Consider the following 23,221-nt stretch of genomic DNA (forward strand, 5'->3'; position numbering starts at 1 on the left):
ATAATACAATGCAAATAAAACATACCTTAACGACCTGGTTTTTCTTGTGTTGGGAAATAACTGAAAAAGATATGAAAAAAATCATGTTTATTTCTAATTAAATCCATTCTTACACCCTTAAAATGTATGAAACTTGTATCTGTTTTCTACTTCTACTAATAGATAATTTTATTGGCTATCGCATGATATAAAATTTTTGCTTATTAATGTTAAGCTACTCACGCTATCATTTGTTTTTGAAGGAAGAGGTGAAAACTAAAAATTAAAAACTTAAATCCTTGTAAATATGCGAGAAATGGGTCAAGCCCCAAATTTAAAGTATTTTCACCGATAAAATTGTCTATAGATTACGCCCTTAAAGTTTGATCACTACATGCCCGGACACACTGTATAGAACAAGGATAGGCGCATCAAGCTCGTAAGCCTTGATAGGGTTACACTGGTTGAGGTGGCCCTTTTCAAGACTTGGAAGCCTGTGGGTAACAAACCATTGGACGTGGAGAGGGTCATTAATTACACGTATATTTTCTACTTTGCCGAACATTAACGCGAGAACGGTTTGTCCAAAACATATGAATTTGGTCTTATTCAATGCAGGATTAAGTGCCCTTCAACCGTCATGAAGACCACTTTTTGATAGGGTAAGTCCTTTACGCGGTATAACCGGAAAACCGAAAAAATGCCTCTTTCGGGGGCCCCCACCACTTAAGCACAACTCCGTCGAAGTCGAAAACTTAGGAGAGTCTTAATGGGCAACCAATGAAGCCATTAAAACAATAAAATCTTTTGTAGGAATTATTTCCGATTTAAAAGCTAATTCTACTGGACTATGAGTTTCTTCAGCCCTTTAGAAACACCCGCACTCAAACTAGCCTCAAGTCGTGTGAAAGAATAAACTAATAACGGAGAAATCCATGAACATACACAAATTAAAGCATCAGCTCTTCGTGTAAATGCTCGTAATCGTCAAATTTTCAGTCGCCTTCAGTGATATTCAAACCCGCACCTATTGGCATTGTAGCCCGATACGAAATGAACCAGACTCGAAATTGACGTCTTGAATTTTCGACCCTTCGGTTATTTTTAACGTTTGTCATCTGTCATCCGCTTTGCACCAGAGTGAACTTCGAACTCATCATATTTCTTCCTGATCAATTCCGTTGCAGATCCAATGACAGTTTGACACTTCCCTGGGACAACAACTTGGTCCTGCACACCTTTTTAAATTATATAGTCAATATCTTTATTGCATTCCATGTTGTACATAAGGTCTTACACAATCTATAGTCTCAAACATAGACCCGGTATTAATTGGCGCTCAAATTGTAGATCGTGGCTACACAGAAGTTGCCACGGTAGGAACGAGACATGGGATTAGCCCCGTTAAAATTTCAAGTGGTAATGAGAAGAGGCAGTGGGACATTCCCACTAAATAAATAATAAGAATACCCAGATTGTACACAACAATTTAGATAATCGCGCGCTAAGGTTATCTCCGCGCGACCACGGCTGTGATTTAATTTCACTTGAGTGATTAAATGACTAAAATTAGAAAACAATCTCGCCGGGTACACAGAACTTCCCCGAGCAGTGCAAGTACAGTCGGAGGAGGAATATTATCTAAGCTCTGAATTATTATGCACCGAAATGCAGTAATTGCATTCTGTGAAACTTTTGCGGTAGCACTTCTTTTAGAAATATACCAAATGCTCTCTTTCTATATTATAGAGTCGCTTACATATTCGGTAAAATCAAATCGTATTGTTGCACAGTACAATAACCAGAATACTTCTAAAAAAGATGCCCTTGATTTGGTAATGATTTGTAGAACACATAACAACTTTTTTTAGTTATCCTTCGACTAAAGTCATAAATTCAATTGTACTCAGTCTACTGTGTAGACGAAGGTTTCAGCAAGAACATTAAGCTTCTTGTTTGTACGCAATTATTCAATTACAAAAGCTCGCATGTTTCGAAAAAGCTCACACACATTTCCCCAGCGGAGTGTCCACAAAAAACGCGCAACGTGCGCGCCATGCTCGATCAGTTGCGCCCGCGCCGCCGCCACGATGCTGCGTCTGACCGTGCTGCTCGTGCTGCTCTCGCGCTCGCGCACCGCATACGTGACCCCCACCTTCGCAGACCAGCTCGACCGACTCAACGAAAAGCTACAGAAATTCCAACTGGAAGAAAAGAACCCACACGAAAAACTCTACGAGAAACTAGCCAAACTTAATGCGCTGAATCCGAGGGATTTGAACGATGATGATGAGGAGTTACTGACGGCGATGCAGATGTGGGGCATGCTGGATCCTGAACAGTTGGATGGAGTGGTGAAGGATCTCCAGAGTGTTAGAGAAGATGAAGAGGCGAGAAGTGATCGGATTCTTGATGATGATAGTGATGGGGACTGGAATGATCTGGTAAGTCTAATTTGCGGTGTTTTGTAATTTTGATAGAAATTCACGGTTGATTTTGTAGCTACTTCATCTTATTACCGCTGTCCTTCGAGCAAGTTACAACACATAATGATATCATTAGAGTTTTAGCATTCGTGATAATTCGGTAAATGTTTAAAGACTTTTTTCATTTGGATTTCGTTTGATAGTTAATATTCTATGTTATAATAGTAATACCGAAACACTTCAATTATTTCACTTGCAAAAGAACCGAGAAACGTAGAGTCGGGTCAAGAGCTGATAAGAAATGTCGCGAAAAGGCACAAGAACTTAGTTTATTGTTACTAAGAGGTAGATATTGCCTACTTTGTTTATCATAACAACACTTAGTTAATATCATTCTACTCGTAGAATAGGAAAGTGTTTGATCTTACTAAAATTTCATGCAAATGCAAAAACACAGATGCTCAAATCATTACATAGATACATCGTAGTATTTGCATGTCTAGTTGTCTACGTAAGTAAATTGTCGAGATTGAATATCGGACCAACATAACTTACGACCATATTCAGTTAAAATTATCATTAGGACTATAATATGAGCACGCAGTATTGTTGTTTTCATTAACTTAAAACCAATAAATCAAAAATATCATCAGCGTGTAGTACTCAAAGATAAACGAGATGAACTTTTAGAAGAATTAATTCATAATTATTTAGCCATGAATTGTAAAGCTCAAACAACTAAAATTTATTGCTAGAGTGAAGTAGCCGGCGTTTCTGCATTTCTGTCGAAGTTTAATTCGTTTTCTATGTTAAAACAGGCATTAATTAATATATGCCAGCAGGAACCACCTAGATTGTAGTAATCTTTTCTGCGAAAGGCGCGAGTGTTTATGTCTATATGCAAGCATTCCTTCTATGTAGAGTTCAATGATTTGATCGTCAACTCTTTGATCTTATTCGCAATGTGAATTCGCTTTTGGTTATGTTTCCTGCAAACGTACTAAAGTGTACTAAAGTATTTTTGGAAATGTCGCATTTGAGATGCGTTGTTCTCAGATTCAACTAAAATACTAACCATTGGTTCTTTAACTTTAACGTAAATCTTAATTTAACTTTAACAAACGTCAAAAGTCTGTCAAACTTCATACAAAATCACCGGTTATGGTTATAGTTACGGCTATAAAAGATGGTGCAACTCAGCCTTGATATAGGGTGGGTAGTCGAACAGTGAACCAACCAGATACGCTGAACCACCGCCATATTTCAAAAAGTATGACGTTGCCAGTTCCACCGAACGAGTCACTACGTGTCTCGTGGATGCCCTTACCCTCTCCCGTAGTGCGCCGGCGACTGTGGCTAAGGTGTGAAGTGTGGCTGCGAATTCTTTGTTTCTCGACGACAAAAGATAGTTTTTTTAGTCATGCTTTACGATTTTTGTATATTTTGCTATTTATATTAAGTACGAAATCTATTTGGTATCAAAATTATTGTAGTTTTATCTGTATAATGAGCACATTCCGTGATGACCATTCCGCGTACTTCTTATTGTTTGTGAACTCATAAGTTGAATAGTGTATGTTTTGAACAGTGAACCAGGTTTTCAAAGTACACAGTGAACCGGTTGACTGTTTTTTTATTTAACCACCAAACGGTTGATTAATTACCTAAAGGCTTTAAGAGGCAATTTTCAGTTATTTTTGTTTAAAGAAGGATTTTTTTTTTCAATTGTGTCTTGTGTTATTTTTGTTTTCTGTGATTTTTTAAATGAAGACTGTTTGTTTACCACCAAAAAGGTTGATTATTGATTACTTGAAGGCTTTATTAGACAATGTTTAGTTATTTTTGTTAAAAGAAGCATTTTTCTTTTCATTTGGGTTTTGTGTGAGTTTCGTTGTTATTTTTGGATTCTGTGATTTTTTATGAAGACTGTTTGTTGAAATAATCATTTTTATTTCCATTTGATTTTTGTGTTGTAAAAATAAAAGCTGATTATCTAAAATTATGTTGTTTATTTTCCAAAATCATAATTTTTACTCGTAATTAACTTTATGGTTCACTGTTGAAATATGGGTGGTTCAGTGAAAACTACCCGTAGTACACAGTGAGCCAAATTTCATTTTTTTTTAAAACCTAATTTAAGTTACCTTTTTATTGCTCAGGCTAATTTTAAGCCTAAAAATTAGAAACCTTATTAAATTACCTGACTGATAAGACCATAATGACATTTCTAGCTTCATTTTCCAGCTAATTAGAGCATTTAGAAAAAAGGCCGGTTCACTGTTCAACGATGCACCCTACTTCCGAGTATGACGGGACCTCTCATCGAAATTAAAGTGACAAGTTATAGCTAATTATTTAGTCTACTATCAGAATATGTTTGTTACACAAAGTGCTTTGTTTGTTTCCAAGGTCTGTCACACACGTAACAACAAACAAATGTAAAACTTATGCACAGATATAAATGGTAAAAACCGCACTCCTATTTACCGCAGACGTGTATAAACAAAACAATTAAAATAGACCGAGTTATTGCATCATCTCATTTCATGTCAGCCTGGGAGTCCTCACATCACAGAAATTAAAAATGCATTAGTATAAAAGGGTCTACGTGACAACTCACAATGGTGTGTGGTGTGACGTGACACACCATGTTAAATTGGGGCATGAGGCAAAGAAAGACAGATGAAATAGTTTTAGGGGAACTGTAAGATGTCGTTTCAAAGATTATAAATGTAGAGTTAAAAAAAATGGAAATATAACTTACAATTAACAAAGAGCCACTTAGGATACATTCGCAGAGCAGTGTGTGAAAAATATAACCTGACTATCCCAATAATCACTTATTCTCAGTAATCCCTAAGATCAATCAATACCTACTTACTTACTATTTTTGAACAAGGCGCAAAAAGTTTGTCTATGCTTTCTTCGCATGAGATCTATAAAAAACAGCTTATCAAGGAACTTTTGACATTTATGCACTTGCAATTTGCGTTATTTCGCAATAAAAGTGAACTGTCTGATGCACTGTCATTGTACTTGTACTTAATCCCTTATGAAATTCATAAATGAGGACGTATCGTGTCCCAAATGTTTCAGATTAAAGCGAAAGTAAAGAACGTTACATGACGTTTGTGTTCAGTCATCACTCTTTTCGAGATTACAACGATCCCGGTTGGCACTCAAACAATGATTAGATTAATATCTTGCTGTCGAATCAATTACACAAAGATCAAGCTGAAGCTTTTCACATACCCACTTGACTAGGATTACCACTGATCTGCATAAGCCCGGATTTTTTCTTTTCGGAATTTATAAGGCTTTTTGCCTAGCTAACAAACTAGCTTTTGCCCGCGGCTTCATCCGCGTGATATTTAGTCTGTCACAGATCGTCATAAATTATAGCCTATATGTTATTCTGGATTATAAACAATAATACTGTAAAGTTTCATCAAAATCCGTTCAGTAGTTTTTGCGTGAATGAGTAACAAACATCCAGACATTCAGACATCCACACAAACTTTCGCTTTTATAATATTAGTAAGAAGTAAGATAAGATTACTTACAGGGGCCATCTTTATCATCATCATCATAATTTCAGCCATAGGACGTCCACTGCTGAACATAGGCCTCCCCCAATACTTTCCATGTTGATCGATTGGTAGCGGTTTGCCATCTTTATAGTGTCTGTTTATGTGAGCTTTTTCTGAAATATCATGTTTTCGATCAGGATTTTCTCACGTCTAGGTGGTAACCCTACAATCGGCCAGCTGTTGGCTAACCGTCAACTAACAGAGATAAACTCTATGGAAATGACAGCTTTTATGTGTTCGCAGAACAGTACACATATTTTGTTTGCACGTTCAGGAGGCCTTGTGAAATCTTCGTTAATAGATGTGTCAAGGGTGGACACGTCAAACCTTAGGTTTATATTTAAAAAATAAGGATAAGTAATGTTTTTGACAGTGGTATGAAAAAGTAAACTGTCAATACATTTACTAGGGTTAAACTTCTCGCCCTTTACCAGAATTTTTTAGGGTTCATGACATGACTACAGGACTCGGACCGTGTAAGATATTTTTCCATCGATTTGTATAAAACGGAGTTAGATCTTTTAAGGCTTGATAATACATTAAAGTTGTTTTCAAAATAACCTATTTCTCTACCTTTAAAATGTGTCCCTTTAGAAATTTTTGAAAGCGATCTTTGATTAATATAAAATAGTAACGAAACCCAATTCCTCACTAGTTAAAAGAAACTGTCTTCAGCCAGACCGAACTAGGATTCAGTCAGTTAATTCGGAACGTCCAATAACAGGATACGACGAATGCCTCTAATAACATGATACAGCATAAAATACACTGATTTATGCGGCCACTCAATGTGCATTCCCAAACAAACCTTTTATACCTTGTACCTGTATTCCTTAACACCTGGACAAAATAGTTTAATCGTGACCAAAATATCTACTGGCATAAATTAACTTGACAGAGCACGTCTAGTCTGACGGTTAGAACATTCCTGGGTAAGGGCTAGGCCGTGACTGGAAAATTGCTAGGTAATCGAATTTATATTATCTTATGCAAATATGGTTACTGGTTAGCTCGCCACTGTTAAATGTAATAAAAGTTAGTAGAGTTCATGGACGAAGCTCGGACTTACGACAAATATTAACAAACTCTTCAGCCTTTAGAAAAGAGCGCATTATGTGAAGTGCACGTTCTGCATCAAGCCTAAGTTTTGCTGTGACTTATACTCGTAAGTAGATACGTAGGAGTATATTAGAATTGAATCAAACTATCAGTAGAAACTCTATAAGTAATCCCTAAAAGCTGTGACAAGAAATCTTCATAACTAGCGGCCGCCTGCCATTTCGTACGCGTGGACCCTGTTTTACCCCCTTAGGGGTTGAATTTTGGAAAATCCCGTCTTAGTGAGCACCTTACTTACTTTACGGTTATGGTGAAAAATAAACGATAAACCTACGTTCTAAAAGGATCTCCATGCAAAATTTGAGACTCCTACCACTTGTAGTTTCTGAGATTTCGTGATGAGTGAGTCAGTCAGTGACCGTTCGCTTTTATAGACATGTATGATTTCATGTCGAATCTAAGCCAAGATATCTTTTTGATAGCTGCTAAAAGTATGCCAGTTGACCGTGTCAAGTACTTCATAGGTGCTACAACACCTCCGGCCACCACTTAATATGCAGATTGAATACATTACTACTCGGCTATCAATCGGCCATGTTTCAGCAACACTAACTGCCATTTAACATCGCCTTGGGCTTTTACCAATCCACTACTTGCGGTCAGATCAGATCAGCATTACTTACACAAAATAACTATTAAGACCGCCAATTACTGAAGATTAAATAACTTAAGGCCTTAACAGGTTACGTAGCTTAATGCAATTAATGGGAGATTAAATTGCATCATTAATCGATGGTTAAATAGTTGAAAACATCGGAGTTAATCAGTTTATTACTTCTAAGAAGTGAGTCATGCCGCAATTTATGGTGGATGTATGTGGTAAGAATACTCCATACAACGTTTGGTGTCTCTATTTTGATTTATAGATCGCCATTTCTATTTTATGCTTCTTTAAGTTTGAATATGAAAGTTGATTTTTCTTTATTCATTTTTATAGGTGGAGTATCTACTTAGTCAATGCATGACCGTGTTTACTTTTACCAGACACTTTACCTTGTTGACATTTAACCGTGCACATGCGTTCATAAACTATGATTAGTTAATACTGGCACTACTGGCAGTATTCGCTAAGGATGTGTGTATGATGACATTACGTGTTTGTTGTTACAGGAAAGCTTCAAAATTCAACTATAATAATTTATAATCACGATTTTTTATTTGTATTATTAAGAAAATAGCTGCTAATTTGCGGGACACCCTGTAAGAATACGATTGTAAACCGCCTGTCAGTTGCAATAAAGATTTATTTCTTTGGAAACATAAAAATGTCTTTCAACGTTTAGTGCTTATGATCCCTGTGATGCAAATAGCAGAAGCCAGGCTGAAACGATTTAGGTTCCCTTGGAGATACAAGATGGCCTATTTCAGTGTCTAAGTACGTATAAATGTTCGGAGAAACGTGCCGATCTGCGCACTTGGTTCAATTGTTGCCCAATATGGGCGACGAGCGCCAATGCCTTTCGGTTGCACTTTACGTAGGGCTACTACAGTGCAGTGGAGGGCATGAAATAATAATTAGAGGATTACATACCTTTATTTTCCGCCACTGATTTTCTTCAACAAGGACTCTACCAGGCAGGACTCTGGCGACTTTGGTTTTCTGGTCAAGTTCCTTAAACCAAAACAATCATATTTTTATTTAATTGATTAAGGTACAGCAACAAATTAAAAATCATCATAAAAAGATAAATTGACTTATTTTCACTCCGATTGTAGCTGAACACAACATTCGTTCATTATTACCATGCAATTACCTATTTTGTTAACTATAGACAAATGTTAATAACAAACACAAAATATTGTTTTCAATGTCATAATCAAGCTTTTAACTGGTTTAATAATAACTTTTATTATACTGTATTAATTAATCCCTTAATTTCATTACATTTCCTGTCATTTGCTTTCAATGAGCTCAACGTGGAACGTCTTGAATAAACAGACAAACTGTCTCTGCCAAGTGAAGCTTTGTGAATAATTTTGGAGCAATATTAATGTTTATTGATTCTGCTGACTGACATTTGCACGATTTCGTTTGCCCTCGTCAACCCTGGCCAACGAGACACGAGCATGTTTACAACTGCATTAAGTCTCTATATTTGTACGTGCCGTCTGTCCGTCATTAGAGCCGTTTATGGTGTTTCAGAGTCTTGTGAACACGACTATTTCTTCATTGTTCTGTCACGGTGACGGACACTGCGGAACTACCTAGCCTACCAGGCCGCGATTTGTGGCTTCGTAAAGTTAGAAATATATAGCTATGGGAAATACTTACATAATGATACATGATTGGCTTTATGTTACTTATTGTAGTTAATTTAAATTAAAAAGTGGCGCTTAAGGCATTTGAAAATTGAGATCATTTGTCAATAAGTATGACACAACGTATGATGAAGGCCTTCAAAGATAAGGGGGTTTTTCGTTAATTTTTAGAGTTCCGTGCCACAAAAAAGGAACGGCCGTTTGGTGTAGTGGTTCGAAACGGACTACTATTCCAGAGGTTGCGGGTTCGATTCCCGCACAGTACAAACATTTGTGTGCATGAACATATTTGTTTGTATTGGACTGGGTGTTTTCTATGTATAATATGTATGTTTTTACAAAAAAAAAAGTATATAAGTATGTTTATATCCGTTGTCTAGTACCCATAGTACAAGCTTTGCTTAGTTTGGGGCTAGCGGCGCAGTGTAAAATGTCCAAGGATATTTATTATTATTAACCCTAATAGGATCACTCAGTTGACCCAGTTGTCCATTTGTTTATTCTAAGATCGTTTTTCTAATAGAACGTAGCTTTTAGCTTAAATTATTTAACTCTACGGTCCCTTGAAGCTGTAACAAAATTAAGATTCAAAATCAATACCATCAAAAGTTAAAACACCTAATCAATTTACTTATTGTTTATAAAGTAGACGCTCGGAAGGACATCTTATTCGATATAGCAATGTGTCAGCAATAGGTACGAGTCCGACTCCTTGCCCGATTTTATTAGAGTACCAAGTACCAATGAGTTGCGAACGAAACTGTTCATGTACGACGAGCACTTTATCAGTCGTCTTGAGAACAAGTAGGTATTTTGATTCATTGATAAATCGCAGCCAGACGGTCACAGTGTGCGTAGTGGCCCGGCCAAGTATAAATAAAGTTGCAACCGCGATAACTTAGTAGATACAGTAGAGCGATGACATCATAAGCGAGTCTATTATCCCTAGTACACTGGCCATGACCAGCAAGCATATTTTCAGCAAAATATGAATTCAATAGTGTTTTATTGTTACTGTTATTACCTACTTAAATACTGAAGTAGTTATTACCGGTTTTTATATTCTCCCTTAGGACATTTTCAGATTTTGAATTACTTGATATTCCCATACACTGGGAAGCCATATTAAACGTAGTAATTAATATGCCTTCCGAAACCTGGTCCTGTAGATTCCACCAATTAAATGCCTGAATCTATACTTGAAATCGAGTGTAGAGGTAGAGCTTCGTTCGCACGCACCTTAAACTTCATAGAAGATAAATATCAGAATAATAAAAACTTCCCATTGTACATTATGGTTTAATGCCAACACGACCCATTTCGATTGTATTCACGAGACGTCACAGGCGCGGTTCATTGAATGCGTTTAGTGTCGCCGATCGAGAGTCAAATATCGATAGTTTCGTCGATAGCTCAGAATGTGATTCAGCTGATGGAGTGGAGACAGTCAGTAAAATTACATTTGGAAACACGCGAAATATCGATTGACAAAAAAATGGATAGTAAGTAATGTCTATTTTGGAGAGTAAGCTTTTGGACATAAATAATTCTGATTATATCGATTTTCAATTTTATTTATGAACTTCAATACTATTAACAGGGTAGTTGATAAAATATCGATAGTTCGACAACACTAAATCCGCTCCTTCGTGTGTGGTACATGCGTGCGCACGCGTTTCGCACAGGAAGACCGGTCGGAGACTCGACCACCTGGAATCTGCTACGTGATTCCTTACTTTCAACTCTGTCTTTTTCGCTCTCAACAGCTTTTCAGGATGTGTGCAAGTGATGGATGCGTAATCGCAGACTCGAGAGAGATTCAATTTCGCGCTCTCAACAGCTTTTCAGGATGTGTACAAGCGATGGATGCGTAATCACGGACTCGAGAGAGCTTCGATTTCGATCATCTATCCTTTTCTTGTACTAGTTGCCAGAAAGGGACAGAGTCGATACATGAATTTTGTTTCTCAGAGTAGACCCCTGTCGTAACGCTCGTGAGTTCCCGGGTGGCATGGCCGGGTAATTTTATTTCGATTAGCAATGTTTGCATCGCCAATATCATTGGACAGCCCATTCATTATTCTGACGTGATTACTGATTGCCCCAAGTCACTCCGTAGTGATCCTGTAATTCAAGCAAATACAGAAGGCCTTTTTTCTCTTAGAAACATTTTTCAATCAAGATCATGTTGGACTCAATTTAATTTGGAGTCTCGTAAGAATCTTAGGCATAATAAAGGACTATGAATATGAATAAATAACTCATATTTTTTGACTATTTTAGACTTAAAACTACTTAAACTTAAATACTCATTGTTACTGAACGTGAAGTATTGGTGTCTGTACAAAATAGTGTTTAGAATGACAGTTGGGATGGGTGAAGTCCGTGAAGTAAGGGTACCTAACTAACTGGCCCTTCTTCTGTTGTGTGGTGATATGCCTAACCGTGATTGATTGGATGGTAACATTGTAACGGCCACCGCAGTAACGGCCACTGGTCGTTTCGGACACGGTGATCACACACTATCTTGACGCCTAACGAGCAAACGAGGTTGACAATGTTGCATAATCACCTTTACTACAGATAATGTTAGAATTTACTATCATATTAGTGTGTAACATAACGGAAGGCGAGAAACGTTCGCCACAACAAATAACACCTCATCTCATCACAACCACGATCACTAACTGCCAAAATATGGGCAGCAAATGAAAGGGCTAAAATTTAAAGAGTGTAACGAACGATTCGAGATTAAAGATTATAGATTAATACATTTTTTATTTATTTATTTATTTAACTGTATAGGTTAGGTTTACACACTATCACTTCTGGATTAGGTAGTTTTTTTTACAATGATTTTGAAGAAATAGCTCGACTATTAACTGCTCCATTTAAATACTAGTCTTTTAGAAAGGGAATCCCCGATGCGTTCCGAATTATAAGTGAAATGTAGGCGATCGCCTGCGTATAACAAAGTTATGTCACTGCAACTCTACATTCGGGTAACACAGCAAGCTTTCGCGTCGAGCTTACAAGGCACTACTGCCGTGTGTAGGCATGCACGTAATGGCACGCTTCCTCTGCACCTGCCGTGCAGGGAAGATGATACGGGATTCCTGCGGTGATGCAACTTCGCAAAGGTTACGTCAGTCGAGTTGTAAATAACTAGTAAAAGAGTTGAATGTATGTAAAATGATGCATCATAATTTTCAAGGCAGTAATTTTCGATAACTCACTAGTTATTGTAGTAATAGTTATCACTGTATTGGGTGTAATGATTGTGTTAACAGGTCCAACCCAGATACTCGTACCTAGAATAAGTACCTCTACGACTTCTATAAATTCAGTGATAATACAGAGATCAAAGTCCGTGTAGATCAATCCACTCGCAATCACAATAAATATTAATTGTTTATTATGAAAAACAAAACACATTTAACTGCAGACACTTTTTCCACACTGTATCCAATTTTGAAATAATTGTTCAACAATCCAGTGGTGTGAACAGCTTCTCGGAACGAATTAGTTTTTTACTGAGCCTTGACAATTATATGAATTGTCCAACAAATCACTTTTCCCCGTCCCCAGGGCTGAGCCAGCGATTATTGTCGTGATCGACTGGCGCGCATTCGTATAGGGTTGCTCATTTTAATTATATTGGAACATTTCATTTAATTGGTATTTAATAGGCATTTTCAGTACTGAATCTGATTACACAATAAATACTTTATCTAAATCGAACATATAATACAAAATTCTATCATTTACATTTGTATGTATGTACTATCAGCCACAGTTCCAGCTACCCATTTCCAGTCGTCTCGTTCTATCGCAAAGAATCGCCATTTGATGAGAACGAGAGAAAAGAAACGGAAATGGATACCTAGCTAGCAGGAACTGTGGCCGATAGTGTATACATCCTACTTGTAAAGTTCAGTCATTCATCCCAGACTTTATGTGATAAGACATGTCTATCGTAAGCCCAAGGCGAGAGTTAGTAAAGCTTAAGTTCAACTCTGATAAATAGAGTAGTGGCTTGAATGGCGATTGTTATGAGAGTAGAATAATAAACATAAAAACACATATTTCTTAACTCGCAGTTGGCAACCCTAGCCTCAATTACGTGTCGTTTGCGCCAGGAGCGTGACATTATCCCTGCGCCCGCGCAGACTTCCGTTTTATTTTATTAAAACCACAAGATTTGTATACAGACGTCTAGATTTTATGTGTGCCATATTTATGGAGTTGGAGGCATTCATTGATACTATTATTTACTGTGGGAGCAAGAAAATACCTGAATAGTTTTCACAGTCAGCTTGACGGTCTACTTTGATGTACGTAGCTTTATTTGTTTTTTGATAATAATTACGTAACCTAAATAAGAGTTCATTAGAACTTTTTTTCCCCATTTGATTAGTATCAGCTAACACATTTTTTTTACTTTATCCAAATATCATTGGATAACAAAGCGAGTGATGATAAATGATAGAGACAACGGCCGCGCGACTCTTGCGCATGTAGCATTCTTGACGCAATAAGTAAGTAAATTGAATACGTAAGTTCTTTAACATTCTTTATCTTATGTTTACGAGTGATTTTGTAAGGAAAATATTTTTATCGTTAAATACGCATTCATATTTTTATTATAATAATGATAATTATGATTTTAATATGTTACCTACCTTTCAGAATTCTCGATTTCATTCTTACAAGGTAACTTAAAACCTTTTTGAGTTGGTATTGGTGTTTTTCTCATAAATAAATATTGAGTTTTAGTCGAAGATGCATAACATCCGGCTCATGAACTAAATAAGTACCTACGTCTCTACCTAAAGATCTAGTACCCAAAACAAGTCGCCATATAAAACTACTCCCCAATATCATATCTGGAACTATTTGCGTCTCGCATCAATCAAGAAATGAATAAAATGTAATCAACTACTGAATGTTTATCTAGTAAAGTTAAACAAGCCATCGCGCATATAAAACTTCAATCAGCGCCGGGAATAGATCAAAGACAAGTTCAATCGCACTCCAAATCGATCTCCTCAGTAGTTCCCAAACTTTAAACAACGTTAAAACTACACTTAACAAAGAATTGCAAATTTATTTGTTGGTTAGTATGAAAATAACACAAAAAGACTCCCACGCCAGACCTTGACGTGACTTGGGTCCCAATAAGGAGATCCTTTCTTCTTGCCCAGCCTTATCTTTCAAATACGTTCTTTTACGAACCTTCAAATTCCCGCCGCAGCTTCGGAGTAGCCAAGATCTACAGCTTGACCGCCAATAAACTCAACCAATGAAAGTTTCTCCCAGGGTAAAGTTAAACCCGTGTCACCGCAACGAAACTAATCAGAAAAACATAGGAAATGTTCGAAACTAAAGATGAACTTCCTCCTAATTTTGAGAAAAATAATATTTTCGGTGTCTATCTCGGCTTGACTCTTCCAAAAGTTATATCTAACCTTTGGGAACCAGTGTCCAATCGATCGGTTAGGGCGCCGAGGAGAAGCAGGCGGTCTCGAAATAGCGGCTATTCTCGGCGCCCGTTCGAGTCCCGGCCCGACGCATTCTTGCACACTGACTGGTCTCTACAAGGAATTGTTCTGTAATTACATCACTGCCGATACTTGGAGTTTGCTTTGCTAAGCTGCGAGCATGGCATAAGTTGCGGTACATTATTTAGTCTCGCTATTGGCACACTCTCCATTCGATCTAAGATTAGCGCGTTTTATTTGTTGCGTGTTTATAGAAATGTACATCTTGCTACCCTGTTTTTAATTCTTTCAAGTTATAAATTAAATCAACCTGAAAGAGGAGCTGACTACGACTGTTAATGGCAATTACTTTTTCTGTGAGATGCTTGCAGGACTCTTAACTCTTAAGTAGGTATACCAATAAAGTAACTATTAAGTAAATACATATCTTTACTCTTGCTTCTAGGAAATAACTACTGGTATAATATTAGTTTAAATATCAATAACCATCTGATCGTTTCCAGGAAGAAGGCGACGACCCCATCGACTGGGACCAGTACCAAGACGAAGAGATGGAGAGCGCCTCCACGGCCCGGCCGGGGGTCGTGACCCCCTCCGCCATCACCAGGCTGGGACCAGGCTACCGGGAGACCGTCATATCCGCCGTCGACCCCATCGCTGCCACTAAGGAACGGCCTAGGATACTTGATGATTGTAAGTATTACTGCCATAATTCGAGTTCCCAGTCAGTATAGGCACTAAAGCCTGGTCCGTGAGCACGTAGAATTTTGTCCAATGACCCAAGCTACCCATCCTTATCGCTCGCGCGTAATTATGTTGCTGTCGCGCTCGCACACTCACTGCGGGCGCCCGTCGCACAGTCGCGACAGCAATATACTTCCGTGCGAGCGATAAGGATGGGTAGCTTGGGGTCATTGGACAAAATTCTACGTGCTCACGGACCAGACTATAGAAACTAATGTGACATTGTAGAATATATCAGCCGTACTGGCTGGTCACACGATCTCTCCCTGTCATTGGCCTTTGATCGCGCCGGCGATGGCGATCTGCACGCGTTGGTGTGGTTAAAGCTTAACACGTTTCATGGCAAAATGTACCTTTATTATCGGTTAGCTAGAATGACAAGATGGATATCTCCTTGATAAAAAAATGACCGTCACGGTTTTAAATTCCTATTCAATAAACACTTGCATAAATGATGTTGTTGTTGATCATAATGAGAAGGTGAGTGACATTTGCCTTACACTACTGTTTTCCCTGCTGGCAAAGTCGCATTATAAACGATGTGAGTTATTCTCATGCGTTTATATTTTCATCCCATAACAAATTGCGTCATAGCTATAATGTGTCTTTCCCAATATTCCAGCGACCCTGACGGCGGTGGAGCGTCTGGCGCTGCGCAAAGCCACGTACGCGAACATAGCGGCCGTGGTGAAGGCGGGCAAGTGCTCGGAGCCGCAGCCGCGCTGGCTCACGGTGCGGCAGCTGGCGCCTGCTGCCAACATCGTGTGAGTCATCAAATAAATTTTAACTTACTAAAGCCCGGTCTCTGAGCACGTAGAATTTTGTCCAATGAGCCCAAGCTACCCATCCTTATCGCTCGCGCGTAATTATGTTGCTGTCGCGCTCGCACACTCACTGCGGCCGCCCAGTCGCAACAGCAATATAATTACGCGCGAGCGATAAGGATGGGTAGCTTGGGGTCATTGGACAAAATTCTACGTGCTCGGCGACCAGTCTTGCATGAAGTTTGGAGATTGTTCCATTTAGTCTTCTTCTATTGAATGGGGATCTAGGGATAACCTCACTCAACGGAACGGGTAGATATTATTATTATGATTTCATTACGATCCATTGTAAATTTCTTCAATGTCGTTCCTTAATCTGTTCATGGTTCTTTCTATTGAATTATCCAATCAGTTCAAATCTTGCTCACTCAAGACTCTTAGGATAACAGAAGGGACATCTTCTCAGACTTAATTGTACTCTATTGTCTTCAGATACATGCCACCATGCGTACAGCTGCATCGCTGTGCGCCCGACTCCGGCTGCTGCTACGACGAGGCGGAGGTGTGCGCGCCAGTCGCTGGCAAATACGTCGCGTTGCCCTTCTATGTGAGTAGCTTCAAAGTTCTTTAAAAGTAGGTAACTCGTATAGCCATCCAACCAGGTGTGACAACCACGACCACTCTGTCCAAAGTGTAACGTCGAACTCGAAGAAGAATTTTGTTATTAGACATACTTCTTATTGACGATTTATGTCTCTTTCCCCTTAGGCACCAATCAGAAAGTTAACATGAGCATTATCGTAGCCACTTCAAATAAGTTTTGCAAGAAAACTTGATGAGCCGTTTCTATGTTAAAGAACTTCATCAAAGGTTTTTATTAGTAAATCCACTAATCATAACGATTTCCGATCACGTGATCCCTTGCATTTTCTTTTGTCGAGGTAGCACATTTTTTTCTGGTTTATTAACAGACCAAAATTATTTTTCAGCTGCAAAAAGCAGACGGCAACCGTAGCATTGCGCGCATGCTGTTCTTCAACCACACGAGCTGCGCGTGCGTCTCTCGAGACACGCTGCAGACCACTGTGCGCACGAGAATAGACGTAAGTTCCAACTTTTTCTAAAATGAGGAGCAGAAGCTTGAGTCCCTTGTCTGCATAGTCCAAAAATATGTTTACGATTTTCTTATAGCTATGGTAATCATCTGGTAACAAATTCAGGAGCTTATACGCTAACACCTCATAACAATTTTTGAAAACCTGAACATTCATAAATGCAATCACGCAACAAGATAAAGGAGCTGTTCCTACTGTCCAGGAGCCTACTAGTTCCTGTAGGAACCTACCTACCTGGACAGCAAATAAAGTTTACTTCAAGACCACGACAGTTCCTGACTTTTGCAGCATATTCCTTAACAACCGTTACATTTTCAGCAAGAACTACCGAAGCAGATAGTCCGAGCGTCCGAAGAGTCACAAGAGAGGCAGAACGACTGGCGCGCCGGGACCGAGGAGCCTCATCTTTCAAGCGCCAGGGAGGACCACACCGCGCCGCCGCAGTTGCGGAGGTAACGTATGTATAGAGATATACACGCTTTGATGTATCACGACACAATCCTCCCGGCCTTCCAATAGTCAGTAGAGGCAGAACGACTGGCGCGCCGGGACTGAAGAGCCTCATCTGTCTGTCAGGGAGGACCACACCGCACCGCCTCAGTTGCAGAGGTAACGTATGTATAGAGATATACACGCTTTGATGTATCAAGAGACTGTCTTGAATCATTAGCAGCATGATTCTTATCCTAGTATCAAATCCAGCAGTCTAGAGATTGATAGCTTTTAAGCTGAAGAAACGAGAAAGAGTCCATCACCATGTCTAGCTGGGAGAATGGCTGTAAGCGAACAATGTATGATTCGATCGGTTGGTTAAATGCACTCCACAGCAAAGATATTTTCATCACATTTGGTAAAAATAAGATGGGCATCACTGTGAAAAGACAAGAAGTAAATACGAATCTACAAAACATACTACCATTGCAACAGCTTAATGTTTCAGCTGTGTTGCTACAGTCGTGGTCACAGACCAGTTTGAGACGCGACTTAATTTCAAAAATAATGGAACGCAAAAGTTTAAAATCTTATATTGCCCCATTGTTCCAGGTGCACCTGCCCCACGTTATTCCTGGCGCGGCCTCTGAACGACGGCATCTGTTCCTGCGTGTGCGAGTGGCCCGACGCGACGCGCCGCCGCGACTGTCTGTCGCAAGCGCGCGGCCGCGAGCACTTCAGCATGCGGGACCGAGTCTGCATCATCCACGGCGACTGCAACACTCCAGCTTGCGAGTACGGCGCCTACGAGAAGAGCCTCGGCAAATGCCCGCAGCGGCGATACAGGCGGACCCGCTACCACCACAGGGCCAGGGCAACCGAGAGGCCTAGCGATTAGACTCAAAATACTGCTGAACATTGAATCTTAACACTTTTTAATGAATGGGGATGATAAAATACTTATGACCGCGTTACGCAATGTTTTCTGGATTGCTAGCAGTAGGGTAAGGTGGGGCACAATGTTACAAGGGGTACAATGTTACAATGCATATTTCTCCGTCCTTTTCTATAGTTGTATGATGTTCAGCGGCTCAGTTCAGCTTCTCAGCTCAGTTCAGCTCTTATGAGCTTGACAAACGTGTGTGTATACCAACATCATACAACTAATAGAAAGGGAAGGAGAAATATGCATCGTAACATTGTACCCCGTGTAACATTGTGCCCCACCTTACCCTAGACTTGACTTGTGTCCGAAATTGAAACCTCCTTGAAGGAGGTCTCAGACTGGGGTCGACGCAATTTGGTCCAATTTAACCCTACAAAGACACAAGTTTGCGCGTTCACCGCCAAAAAGTTGCCGTTTGTCGTATCCCGCTGTTTCGAGAGCACTCCCCTAACTGCCTCAGCCAATATCGGAATCCTTGGTGTCGACATATCGGGCGAAGTCCAGTTCCGTGGTCATTTAGAGGGTAAGGCTAAATTAGCCTCGAAGAAGCTTGGTGTGCTCAATAGATCGAGACGGTATTTCACTCCAGCCCATCGTCTGCAACTTTACAAGGCGCAGGTTCGGCCTCATATGGAATACTGTTCTCATCTTTGGGCAGGTGCGCCCCAGTACCAGCTTCTCCCTCTGGACCGCATTGAACGGAGAGCAGCTCGAATCGTTGACTGCCAGGACATTTCGGATCGGCTTGACCCCTTGGCGCTGCGTAGAGATGTAAAAAAAAAAAAAAAAAAAAAAGACATCTGAACAATATCTATGTTCAGTATTTCGAACGTGCCGGCAGTTGAAAAAGTGCGTATAAAAAATAACAGTCGTCTTTGCTTTAATAAAGATAATTAAATACCTACCTTCTTCAAACATTTCGTGTAAAAACAGTGGCGCGGATATTTATTTACCTTATTGAAAAATATTAAGTCAAGCATATGTATTGCCTCTACAATTGTTATTGAAAATGTATGGTATCTACCTACGCCTTTAGTAGAATAATGATTTACCAGTTCCTTGCTTTGGATGTACCTACGAATAAGATTGAAATTCAGGGCTAGAAGACATAGATTGTAATTTTTCAAGCATTTTATACAAATGTAAAAAAAATTCTACAACAACAAAAATTCGACGATCTTGAATCGCTAATTTATAAAACTTTTGCTATTTACCTACTTATTATCTAAGTACCTATTATTATTTATTTTGAATGTATAGACGCATGCAATATAAATAAGTAGAATACATTTGTATTTGCTTTGCTCTTGTTTGCTTTGCATTTACTATGATTCCGTGCGAAACTATCGGAAACTTTTCGTATTATTTTTACTATATTTTTAATACTCGTAATTATGTACGTAAAATGAACGCATTTTGTGCCATAAAAAGGAGTCATTGTCTTTATTATAAGAACTATTAGTGTAAACACTAGAAATATGATATTGTAAATTGTTTTAATTTATTATTAAGTAGGTTTACGTACTTATTGTCATTTGCATAATATTTTAGTTCGGACACAAAGAATACGACTTTCCTTTAAGTAAGTTTAGTTGTAAGTTGTAAATAAATGTATAACTACACAAACTTGTTTTGATTTCTGATATTGATTAATATGTGCATGTGGATTTAGTGATCCGTGCATATAAAGGCTTATTTATAAAGGCCTCGCCAAATACAAAATGTTGTAAGGTAACATACAAGAAATTAATCAAGCCGCAACATTATCACAAAAACTTAGTAAATCAATACATCAACCGACAGACAGCAGAAGCATATTGGTCCTGTTAGGGTTCTGAGACCCATTGCACCCTTTGAGAAGGGTACCCTAAAAATTACAACACCTTTAGAACTGTTAGTTCTAGTTGAATTACTAGAATTCTCAATTGATAGCGATAAATGTATTCTGTGGCGATACTTCGAAAAATCTCCAAGTAATCATTAGACGTTTAGACAAATTCAAGTTCTTTATTTTGTGCTTTCTTTTTATGATATTTTCAATATTAAATAAATAAAAATACTTTTATTTTTCACCAAATACAAATTACAATTTGTTAATTACAACATTTGTTGACGCTGTTTAGGTGAACTGGAGCCTAAACTAGGATAATCCTGTATTTCAGGTCTCCAGGTCTCTTACCTTACTTATATTAAAATGTATTTAAGCTATTTTCAACCTTATGTCTCACACATAGAGTTCAAAATTAATTGAAGATAAAATACAAATCATTGTAGCTTGATATGCCAGCAACTCTAAATAAAATCTGAAATAATAATCCTTACTTGCTTAATTATGAACCAAATAGTATGAATTAATGGATAAAATATTTTTTTTTCCGATGCGCAGTAAAATGCGGGTTAGGTATTATCTGGCCCACCGAAAATCTGGTCCGCGGACCAGTTAACAACTTTTTAAAATACTAGTCTTCATCTCGTCCGAAGGTCCGGGCCAGATAATACCTGTAAAATCACTAGGGTATAACTCGCCCAATCTATAGTGAGATTTAACAATCTGTTCTTAGTTAAAGGATTCGTGATAAATGGTTAGTTAAATAGCCAAATTCAAATTTCAAGCCCTTAAAATTTTAAACTAGGTAATGACTTAGTGCATCTAAAAAGTGGAAAAAAAGGTATGTTCACGGTCTATTTTTTTATACCATTGAAAAATTTAAAACAGGCATCCTTTTTATGTTTCAAGTGTTTCATAAAGATTTCAATGAGAGTTTTTGATAGATATTGTTATAAGTACACTATCCTTAAAATATTACACAATTAGGAATTTTTGCTTTCCAGTCATTCCAGTGGCAACACTTCTAGAAATTTAGTTTTTTGCAAATTTAGTGTATTAATTAATGTGAAATAAATAAAATAATATTTACCGATGGAATGTAATGTTGTCCTTTTCAAGATTTGATGTTTCAGATCTCTTCTTACAATTAAAAACACTGCAATTCACCATTTTTATCGCAGCACGTTACTCTTCAATAGTGACATTTGGAATATGTCATTGGTGGCGCTGCAACTAGTTTTTATAAACTGAGTGGACCACTGGTCTACTTACATTGCTAGAGGGGATTGCCTGTCAGTTCCACTCCTGTTATTTCTGCTCTCTGGTCTCTATACAAACCATTGCACTAAATTCCCTACTAAAGTATTCCTACTCATAAGGATATGTTGGGGGTATTATGGAATAGGGGACTTATGAATATAGGGGAATATGATTCTTTGCACCAATAATATCAATAATGTATGCATAGTACAAAATCTACAACTATTTCATGTAGGTATGTATTTAATCACACCTGCATAATGATAGCCATGCAAGACAGGCTCTATTTGGAACGTTACAAGTGCCCTGAAATGGGCCTAAATAGGAAAGTTGAATTTATAACTTATAAATTGGCATACAAGTATATCATCCATGGCTGTCTTAGCAACTAACCAGTAAGAAGATTGCACAAATTTACACAATTTCATGATATTGTCCTAAACTAAACCAATGGAAAAAAAAATCTTGAAAAATAATGCGTAACTGAATTCATAAATTAAGTATTGCAAGAACCTTTTACAAGCCAGTAAATACATACACATGTAAGTATATACAGTTTACACAAGTGATGGAGAGGTTGACTTATTGAGAATATTTTTTATTACCCAAATCTAAATATTTGCAAAGCTGCACAAGTATGTATAGAGGTTTTGAAGATATTATTGAATTATCATAATTCCCTTAAGGGTAAGGAATGTTATTTTACCAGGCAATTAAACTTTCAAGTCTTTAAAATTTTATTTTTTATGAAAGTGTGGGTATTACATTTGAGTCAGTGGATCACTTACCTAGTCGGTGGCTACAGGGTATTTACTAAATATGTGTCCTTACGACTAAATAACGGCAATGAGTCAAGGCAGAAAATTACAGCCTTAACATCTTAGAATCTTTGGTAGTTCTCAATTAGTAATAAATTGAACCAAATCCGAAGCATATCGTGGCCCAAAGCAAATCTTAACAAAAGAAGACAGTCTAAAAAAGACTACACAAAGTTAATTCAATAAAAATGTTAACTTTTTTGCGAAACAATCAAAGCTGTCAGCTTAAATGGCTTCAAGCTTATTAGCTATCATGTTTGATCAGGTGCTGTATTGACGCGCATTGCGCGTTAATTGATATTTTATTACAATTAGCTGTCTGCATCACAAATTAGCGTATTATCGTCGGGTCTATTTGCCCCACGATATATAAGCGCGGGGAAGCTCTGCAGAGAACAAAGGCGTTCAATCCGGCCATAGAGACGTTGTCTTGGGCCAAC

The 23,221-nt window shown here is 38.2% G+C and overlaps 1 protein-coding gene across 1 annotated transcript; it reads left to right on the forward strand.

Moving 5' to 3' along the window:
* Positions 1 to 2,030: 2,030 nt before the first annotated feature.
* Positions 2,031 to 19,639, forward strand: LOC114360135 (PDGF- and VEGF-related factor 3). The gene is made up of 7 exons (XM_028314715.1): positions 2,031 to 2,423; positions 15,378 to 15,567; positions 16,241 to 16,382; positions 16,875 to 16,989; positions 17,372 to 17,485; positions 17,816 to 17,949; positions 18,542 to 19,639. Exons 1-7 carry the CDS (start codon positions 2,070 to 2,072, stop codon positions 18,825 to 18,827), a joined length of 1,335 nt encoding a protein of 444 aa, XP_028170516.1. The 5' UTR covers positions 2,031 to 2,069; the 3' UTR covers positions 18,828 to 19,639.
* Positions 19,640 to 23,221: the final 3,582 nt, after the last annotated feature.

Source organism: Ostrinia furnacalis, unplaced genomic scaffold (genome assembly GCF_004193835.3).
Source record: "Ostrinia furnacalis isolate ACB-3 unplaced genomic scaffold, ASM419383v2 OfSCF4905, whole genome shotgun sequence".
Classification (NCBI taxonomy): Eukaryota; Metazoa; Arthropoda; class Insecta; order Lepidoptera; family Crambidae; genus Ostrinia; species Ostrinia furnacalis.

Coding starts and splice junctions, on each gene's coding strand:
- LOC114360135 (XM_028314715.1), top strand. CDS start 2,070: ATGCTGCGTCTGACCGTGCTGCTCGTGCTGCTCTCGCGCTCGCGCACC. Junction 2,424..15,377: donor ATGGGGACTGGAATGATCTG/GTAAGTCTAATT, acceptor GATCGTTTCCAG/GAAGAAGGCGACGACCCCAT. Junction 16,990..17,371: donor ACGTCGCGTTGCCCTTCTAT/GTGAGTAGCTTC, acceptor ATTATTTTTCAG/CTGCAAAAAGCAGACGGCAA.